Here is a 9,455-nt window from a genome sequence, read left to right on the forward strand (position 1 = left end):
GAAGTTTAGGATGGATTAAGCATCAATAACAAGAGTCAGTTTTGAAAGTCTGCCATTTATTATTTTTTCTATAAATACAGTGGATGTTTTTTTGTCCTGAATAACCTTTGCACTTCCTCTTCCCCACGGAGAAAAGCTAAGCTGTCCCACAACACACAATAAGCTAAGCTATACCACAACACACAATCATGTAGACCGTTGTAGCTGTGACCACAGCGAGAGGCGACACACCCTCAGCTGCGACTGTCAGAAACAAATCTGTATCACTGCATTTAGAAAGTAAACTAGAGCGGCTCGTTCCTCAGCCTGTGTGAGACATGCTAAGTTTGGCTGGAGTTAATGAATTTACTTAAACGTGTTGAAGCTACTATATTTCTGAACTCTTGTTGTGTGCCGCCAACACATCTGTCGCAGAAGCAGCCCAGGCTGAGATGACGGGAGTCAGAAATATGTATTCACACAACAGATTCGCCCAAGACGCTACAGATATTTGTTAAATTATTGCTTCTTTCTATGCTTCCCTTAACTCTCAGTGTATAATACCCAACACACACGCAAATTTCCATTGTGATCTTTCAGGCCTCTGTAATAATCAGGGATGTGTACACAGTATTTTTTCAGTATTTACTTTCACAGGAATACAGATTCTTCTTTTTTCAACATTACATTTCATACAAACTGGCAAACTTCACTCCCATCTTGCTCTTTAGAGAACAAAAAACTTAAGTGAAATCTGCCTAAAGATTTCCACCCCTTCCCTTACAATCCAACTACGGCTGATTCATGAAGAATTGAACCAGAAGCTTGACGACGCCGTCGTTCAGTCCCACCACCTCTCCGTCCTGCACGGTCTCGTACAGTCGCAGGCTCTCTGTGCCCCACAGGAGGTTTTTCCTGGGGTTGTTGGCGTCAGTCTCCACAGAGAGAGCAACTGTGTTCAGCTGGTAGCAGAAGAAGGAGAAGAAGTGGCCGTCTGTGATCACGGCCTGGGAGACGAAGGGTCTGGTGACATCCTCGTAGTTCCAGAAACCTACAGCGGGGAGAGGGAAGCATCAACACGAGCTACGCCTTCTCTCAGATTTAAAGCCAAATGTAGACACTGCAGTAATCCCATATTCCTGTATCAGCGTTATTCTTGCAGCATCATGAGTAATGCCACTGACCAGTCGCATTGTTAGCTCTGCAGCTCTGGAGGAAACAGACTAAACATAGTGGATATGTCATAGATTTGTCCTGTAACACTGCGTGTCCACAGGTGGAACAAGACACCCCTTAATATTACATTTGTTAAACACTTAGTTATTGTTTTTGAAAATTTATTTCAACCTAAAGCATGATCAGACTTTTGGTCAGAAAGCTTTGCTGCAAAAAGGCAAACTTCTCCCCCCAAAAGTCACAAAGCTATGACATCACAGAGCGTGATTGGTCGGCTGCAATGACGATTCTGGACCAATATTATTATTATGATAGTCGACACATACCCAGAGATTTCAGAGACACTATAGCTCTGCCAGGCTAATAGAAAGCAAAACAACGCTCACTGCCACTTCATTAGGTACACTTGGCTACTAGGTGGATGATCCCCTTTTGCCTTACGTCTTCATGGCATAGATTCATCGAAGTTCTGGAAACATTTCTCAGATTGGTCAATAGTGACACAACCGCACAACTGTTACTGCAAATTTGTCAGCTGCACATCCATGATGTAAATCTTCCGTTCCAACACATCCAAATGGTGCTCTATTGAATTGATATCTGGTGAATGTGGAGGCCATTTGAGTATAGAGAACTCATTTTCATGTTCAAGAAACCAGTTTGAGATGATTTGAGCTTCGTGATGGGAAGCAGCCATCAGAAGATGGGTACACTGTGGTCATAACGGGATGGACACGTTCAGCAATACTCAGGCAGGCTGTGATGTTTAAAGGACGCTCAAATAGTACCAAAAGAAGCAAAGTGTGCCATTAAAATATCCCCCACATCATTAAACTACCACCACTACCAGGCTCAACCGTTAATGCAGAGTGGGATGGATCCATGCTTTTATGTTGTTTATGTTGTACTCTACCACCGGAATGTCACAGCAGAGTTCAAGACTGATGGATTCTGAGTTACTGTTGCAACTGAAACAGTCTGACCAATCTCCTCCTGCCTCAGCCAGCTGCTCACTGGAATTTTCTTTGTAGATCATCAGTTTCTGAAATACTAAGACCAGGCTGAAGGAAATAGTTACGCCAGAATCCTTAGTATTAAGAAATGCTAAAGACTTTGGGTTGACTTAAGAATTTCAGAAGTTTCCGGTGTATGAGGAACAACGAACGACACCATGCCACATTCAAAGTCACTTAAACCACCTTTCTTCCCCATTTTGATGCTTGGTTTGAACTTTAGCAGCTCTTGACCGCATCTTCATGCCTAAATGCACTGAAATGCTGCCAATAGATGCTGATAGATATTATTATGTGGCTGGTGAGTGTGTGACCTTTTTAGAAAATGTTTAGAAACCAACTTGAACACAAAGAAAAAGCTTTTCATAATGACATTTGCTCTGTTAACTTTCTGACACGTCTTTAAATCTCTACAGCGAACAAAGTAAATCAACTACATGAAGACATAAATATGTATTGTAATGTTTTATAAACACAGCATCTCAGTTCTGTTGCACCTTTGCTGTGTTAGGAACTCACCTTGGTACATGGCCTGAGCTCCTGTCCAGGCGAAGAGGCTGGCGAGCGCGTTGGCTCTGAGGAAAACCTCCACTTGGTCAGCCTGCTGCTGCCGAGCCATCCGGTCTCTGTGGTATCGGTCGGGCACCAGGTGGAACTGAGTGTGACCGTAGCACGCTGGGTCTGGTAGCTTTGCACCTTTAAATGAAACAGAGAGGCTTGTTATAAACAGAAAGTAGAGGGGATTCATAAAGAAAAAAAATGAGCCAAGGAAACACTCTGTGATAATGAAAACTTCAAATATAAAACCACCTGCAGCTACATTATTATCATACTTTGCTATAGAAGCAGAAAGATTAAAAACAAGCAAGGTTGGGTTAAAATAATTGTTCTCAAAAAACACACTATACCTTTTACTAAATACCAGTTAGTTCCACATTGGCGCCCCCTGCTGACAATTACGATAAGTAAATAATGAGAAAAATCAACCTGATGACCTGTTAGTGAGACCAGAATTACAATTTGGGAACGAATCAGTTTGCTGCATTAGCCTTTGGGACAGTGGCCAGTTTTTGGGGCTCTGGGTTTAGGCAGTATATATATTTTCTACCTCCTTTGCTCCCTACACAGACTGTTTTACTGAGCTTGCAACTAAAATCTGTTAAAACATGACTGATCGATAGAATCAGATATATTACAATAAAGGGAGACGGGACATTCAAAGAATCCCAAAATAAGATCTACGGGAAATCTCCGTGGCAGCAAAGGTGGTGGCAGGAGTGATAAAAAAAACTATAGGAAAAAAAAAGAAAAACAGCTTTTCAAAGTCTGATTTTAGGGCAAAGTCAGCAAACTTAAAGTAGTTTTGATTAGATTTGAAACACAGTGTCCACAGGGCTTTTTGCTAAAACATAGTGGTGCTGTGGCTGTGTGTCATCAGATTAGCAGGATTAAAAAAATGTGATCATGTTTACTAACCAGGAAAATGTACTCACTAGACTGAAAAACATGTCTAGAACCACCTAGCACAGCCTGCATGACCCACATCATTGTTTCACCTGTGAAGATGTTGTTGTCGTACTGCCTTCTGAACAGCGGCATCACATTGGGACGAAGCGTGATCTCTGGAACTTCAGCTGCATGGGAGGCTTCCAGCGGCATGAACTAAAAGTAAATAAGATTTGAAAAAGTAATTTGATCAAATTATCTTGCAAGCCCAACTTGCAAGATAGGCCGTCTAGAGCCCATGGGCCCATTCAGTCTCCCCCAAACTCCCCCTTGTGGTAATAATGTTGAATATATACACAAATAGCTGCAGAACTCTGAGTGAAGTCCATTGAGTATTTGACAAGATCAGAAAATTGCTATATAACTGCAGAAAAAGCAATGCTTTAAATGTGTGAATCTGGATTAAAACCTTTTAACACTGCGATGAGACACATTATAATAAAGTAGAATTAAATATATAATGACAACATCAATGAAAAACATTTTAAGTGGTTTGTGTGCTTTTTTCCCCCCACTATGCAAGGCCTACAAAAACCTTTACTGTGCATCTATTGCTATTACATGATCCCTGTGGTCTGAAAAGGACGCCTACCTGAGGCAACTGTTGGGTTACTCTGATCTGACTGTGTGGGTGGTCGTCGATCTGGAACCTGGTTGGCTCGAGCCGGCGTCTCCGATGTCCCTTTGGGATAATTCTCTGACCCCTCCTCCAGTAAAAGTTCACCTGGGGACTGAGATCTAAGAAAACAAATATAGATCAACATTAGAGGACTAGGATTGTTAAGTAGAAAAACATGGCACTCATACTTCATGCTATCTGGAACTCTTTGTCTTTTTGTTTTGAGCAATAAAACTTGTTAATATCCGTATTATTTTGGCAATAGTTAAAAGATTATTATAGTAAAAGCTGGACTTTTGTGATATGATAAGTTTCCGATTTTAATGGGCCACTCTAGTCGAGTTTTGTTTTTGCCCGAAACAGCAAATCTACTTGTTGTTCACTATGAATGCCTTTATTTTCCTGAAGGTATCCACACCACTAACTACAGCGTCTTTAGTTCCACTTCATCATACACACCCAGACTGGACAGCTGCAGCAGTGGGTTGTATTTAGCCAAACTGTAGGTGAGTCCAGACACTAGGCTCCTCAGAAAAGGTCCGACCACCTGCTCTTGGTGTCTGTACATGAAAGGCTTGCGTTTCCTAAATTGCCAGTGCTCTTGCAGGATCACACGGGTCACCAAGGAGCGTATGTCCGCGAACGCATCATCGTCGATTCCCGGAACCGCGGCTGTGGTCTTCTCCAAGCCCGGGGTGAATTTCTCGGGCAGGCCCGGGATGTACGCGGTTTTAGTGAAGTGCTGGTACCATCTGTCTGCGTTCCGTGCGAAAGTTTGAGGGTAAACTACAAATTTCTCCCGCTGGATGCGAGTGATGAGGGACAGCTTGTCCTCCACGGAGGAGGTGCATATCTTCTTCACCCGTTCCTCAATCTGTCGCCGCCGCGCAGATTTACTTTTAGCCGTTAGAGAGGGGACTATTGGAGGGTACGCTGGCTCCTTGACCGAAACCTCAGTGTGGACAAGCTTTTGGCTTCTGAAAGGAAACAAGTTTCTGGGGAACAGCAAGGGTAGCCGTGTGCGGGCCGCCATGTTTGCCTAACTTCTTCTTCACTTTTCGTTGACACACAAACTAACAGTCTTTCAGAGCAGCGCCCCCTTGCGGAAAAAAGAGCCAGACTGAATGCTAACGCCTACATAAAGTAATATAAGTCAAAACTTAGACCGGTATTAAAGAACATTACATTTTATTTTATTTACTTGTGGCAGTGGTCTTGTAATTTAATAAAATGGTCGTGTAATTTAATAAAGCTTAGCTTGTATTAGCATTATGTTTAGCGTCTGAGAACGTTGAGGGTCTTGAATGAAGCCCTGTCGCGTAAGCGATGGTGCATTTATGTTGACTCAGAAATTTCGGAATTTGTAGTTGAACGGGCTAAAAACGTGGGTACAAATCTAAAACGTTCGCTAAACTTTGAAACCAAAATCATTCAAAACTATAGCGAAAACGTCATACTCTTGTTACACTGTATATTTTCTATGTAGCTTATTGTAAACGGTGGCAGACGCTAGTAGAGATTTGATGCAACAAGAGCAATCCAAACGGTAGGAGAGTACCCGAAGGCTACATCAAAGTTGGACTTTTAGGACGGTGCAACGGCTCTGGTTAGGTGCAGTGTTTTTGTCAATAAACAGGCTGTTCGGCCTTTAAAAATATATAGACACAAAATTATTTGCACCAAAACTGTAAAAGCCAGCTATGTACTGTCGTCAGATTTTGCGGACACCATTGTTCGGGACGAGAGCGGCTAAGCTCAGCCGTTTTCCCCTTGTTTGTCGAAGCGAGGTATCTGCTATCAAAATAAACCGTCCTGTTGTCATTCTTGTCAACATATTCATTTCGTTAGCTGCTGCAGAGCATGTTGACAATACCTGTCCTACTGGTGGTGGCTGTGGTGAACCTGCAGTGCCCCACCACCACCAAGAGGTTTGGTTTCATTGCGACACGTACTTAAAGCAGCTTTTTGATTTTCCCATGTGTGATGCATGCCTGTCGTTCACCCCCAGAGACCCCTGTGCACCAAAAGTGACGAGGTGAGGCTGGCAGAGGAAGCCAGCAAGAAGTACGGCTCCCCAGCTCCAACCATCTTCTCCAAAGTGATCGACAAAAGCATCCCTGCAGATATCATTTATGAGGATGAAAAGGTAAGCACAGTCTGAGCTCATAAATAAACATTTTGTGGTTACATTTCTGCAGTTCAGTCCTTCATATATAAGATTTTTTTTCTGTGTTTATCAGTGTTTGGCATTCAGGGATATCAGTCCACAGGCGCCTGTTCACTTCCTGGTTATTCCAAGGATTCCTATTCCCAGAATAAGTGAGGCCAAAGATGATGATGCTGAGGTAAACTGGTGTTTTCTTGTCTAGACTCTCAGATCATGTCACGAGCAGTGAGATTGTGCAGCACATGCTCTCTTTTTATAAGTCTATGTTTTTACTATTTGACATGTCTGTGAGATTAATTTCCAGAGCATTTAGGAACCAGCTCACCCCAAACTGTTGTCACAACACTGGAAGAAATCTATAGGTGAAGCACTAAAGGCGCTACCTTTCCCTCATTTGAAACCAGTATTACCCAGAGTGTAGCCTTAAACCAGGGTCTTGGACCAAAGAGCAGGTTAAATATGCCCAGGTGTTCTTTTGTTTTCTGGCTTTCCTGATGTAACAACCAGTATGAGTGTTTTTGCATTGAATGGGCAGTGTTGACATCAAATAACCAGCAACAAATGTAGGCTGGTCTGCAGCTTCATATTTCCCACAAGGGAAGCAACCTATAATCCTAAATAGATATCAGGTAAATAAAATAATATAGCAGGGAAGTTGTAAAGGAGTCCAGCCGTCCAGATTAAAATTCAAACACAGATTAGATAGATATACAGACAGATGTTACTGTTGTTATCTAGATTCCCTTGTTTAACAGTCTAAGAATAAAGAAGAAATTTAAAAACAGAAGGCGTATACTACTTTTACATCAGATAAAAAAATCAACAAGCACAAATATGTGTTCTGTTTTAGGATTTGATAGTAACACTTATAGAGCAATAACATTGTTGTAAAACTGGAAAAAGAAAACAAATCAACAAATAGTTTCTTGTATGAATCTGTTGTTATTATTGGTGCAAAAGACAAAGACTTCAGACGATATTTAAAAAACTTTAAAACCTCCTACTGTACGTGCACAGACGTCTGAGGAATCCTTCACGAAAGGTGACGCTATTTTCTGGAGATCTGAGTGGTCAGTAGGCGTTGATTTCATACCTGATGATTACTGATCTGGAACGTAACTTGCTCTAGTCCAGGTTAGTATCACAGCAAGTTACCATGTTAGAAGTAGTTCAGAAATCCCAGGATCAGTCCCGAAGTTAGCTGGATGAGCCTGCTGTAGGTCTCACATCCAGTTTGGTCTCCTCTGTGACCGGACACACTAAATATTAATCTTTAAGAAGTCATAACTGCTTCATTTACAGCTCACTGTCGACTGGAAATAATCTCTTCAGCTCTCCTTTTCTCCACTTTCAGCTCTTAGGACATTTATTGGTTGTTGCCAAAAATGTGGCAAAGCAAGAATCTCTGACTGAAGGGTACAGAGTGGGTAAGTTAGACCATTTTACCGTAATGATTCTCCAGACATTAATGTGGCTATACAGACTGTTTGTTTACATCCACACTGAATTCCCAGTGATCAACGACGGGAAGCACGGTGCTCAGTCCGTCTACCACCTTCACATCCACGTCCTGGGAGGAAGACAGATGAAATGGCCGCCAGGATAAGGGCTTCACATTTACTGTGGTGTCTCAGTTTAATCCAATAATAATGGCATAATACCTGTTTATACACAAAGCTGATGTCAATGTAAATATGTTGGAAAAAATGTGTGAAAAGGAAAAGTCGGAAGTTGATGTTTGATATGGCTGCAAATAAAGACACATTCTGTTATGGAACAATAAAGCTCAAGTCAGTTCTTTAATCTCTAATCAAGTCAGGATACTGTTACCATGGTAGCAGCTCACATTTAAGAGCAAAGATTCAAAACAATGAGGTCAGATATGTGCGAGTAATCCCTCTCAGAGGAAAAGTTCATGCTTCACTCTGCCCAGAAACACTCAGCTTCAGGCAGTTTATTCCTTCACCCACCTGCTCTTCAAACCTTCTCAACAGCCCATTTCAGACAGCAAATGAACTGAGGAGCTACGCCCAAGCCCAGGATAAGATTAATTATATAATTTTATACTAATGCTTTAACAGCAATGAAGTGTTTGAGGTTGCCATGCTGTGGAAAATCCTCCTCCTGCAACCCCCCACAGGATAGTGTAACCTCTGGAACGGAGCTGCAAATACATATGTGTGATATAAGCATATATTAACTAATAAACCTAGACAGTAAATACAAGTGACCTGCCCAGACTGTACTCAACACCTTTTTAACTTGTATTTGTTTTCTTTTAAAACACTTGAGTTATTTTTATTTTTGCTTTCTTATGTGTGGGCCTTTCGATTTGACACCCTGTAGGGGTTAAATGGTTTGCTACTAGAACAAACTTGCTGTATTGCTGTAAAGCACTAATAAGTAGTAAGCTTTTCGTCGTTGTTAATAAGGAAGAAACCTTTAAAACTGCAAAAAGTTTGATGTTTTAGGTATTTTTGTTTCACACTTTCCACTGAACACAAGTCAGCATTGTTCGTCCACTGGAGATGTTTCATAATAGAGAAATGTATATGGTCTATTATGTAATAACCATTACTATCTCTGTGGAGCCTTATCACAAATTGGACCCTGTTTAAAGGGAGGCAGTCTGCAGCTCATTTTTGTGTGTATTTTAGCGTCCGTCTGGTCGGTATGGCTGCTGGCACTGATGAAGCCCCTGATTAATGGTTCAAACACATGGCTTGTGCCCAGACTACCACTGTGAGTCACAGTTGGAGTGGCTATGGTGTGACTAGGTGGTATGATTCAGTGACCTTAGTTCCTGTGAGCAAGGTAACTGTGTGTCAAAAGCATAACCTTTCCCCTATATTTGCTTAGAAAACAGTGTTCCCTGCCTTTAATGGCGCAGGGAGGATAGAAGATGGTTAAAAGAGGACTCTGTTAATGATTAAATATTTCTTTTCCATTATCGTTTCTTATTGATTTCTTTTTATATCTCAGAAAAGAACTAAAG

General features: G+C 41.6%; 2 protein-coding genes across 3 annotated transcripts; one reads left to right on the plus strand and one right to left on the minus strand.

Annotated features, from left to right (window-relative positions):
* Positions 1 to 35: 35 nt before the first annotated feature.
* On the minus strand, positions 36 to 5,359 carry mrps30 (mitochondrial ribosomal protein S30). Its single transcript, XM_084946470.1, has 5 exons — positions 4,753 to 5,359; positions 4,267 to 4,412; positions 3,725 to 3,830; positions 2,688 to 2,864; positions 36 to 1,030 (listed from the first exon to the last, which is right to left on the minus strand). Exons 1-5 carry the CDS (start codon positions 5,324 to 5,326, stop codon positions 771 to 773), a joined length of 1,263 nt encoding a protein of 420 aa, XP_084802596.1. The 5' UTR covers positions 5,327 to 5,359; the 3' UTR covers positions 36 to 770.
* Positions 5,360 to 5,668: 309 nt separating this feature from the next.
* hint2 (histidine triad nucleotide binding protein 2) lies at positions 5,669 to 9,366 on the plus strand. 2 transcript variants are annotated; one of them, XM_084946472.1, is made up of 5 exons: positions 5,669 to 6,221; positions 6,302 to 6,439; positions 6,534 to 6,638; positions 7,815 to 7,887; positions 7,975 to 9,366. In XM_084946472.1, the coding sequence occupies exons 1-5, from the start codon at positions 5,994 to 5,996 to the stop codon at positions 8,064 to 8,066; spliced, it is 636 nt and encodes a 211-aa protein (XP_084802598.1). In that variant the 5' UTR covers positions 5,669 to 5,993; the 3' UTR covers positions 8,067 to 9,366. The 2 variants fall into 2 exon arrangements, with proteins under 2 accessions (XP_084802598.1, XP_084802599.1); XM_084946473.1 differs by having other exon boundaries at positions 5,687 to 6,080; positions 7,975 to 8,260.
* Positions 9,367 to 9,455: the final 89 nt, after the last annotated feature.

Source organism: Perissodus microlepis, chromosome 12 (genome assembly GCF_051167445.1).
Source record: "Perissodus microlepis isolate ML-2025 ecotype Zambia chromosome 12, ASM5116744v1, whole genome shotgun sequence".
NCBI classification, from domain to species: Eukaryota; Metazoa; Chordata; class Actinopteri; order Cichliformes; family Cichlidae; genus Perissodus; species Perissodus microlepis.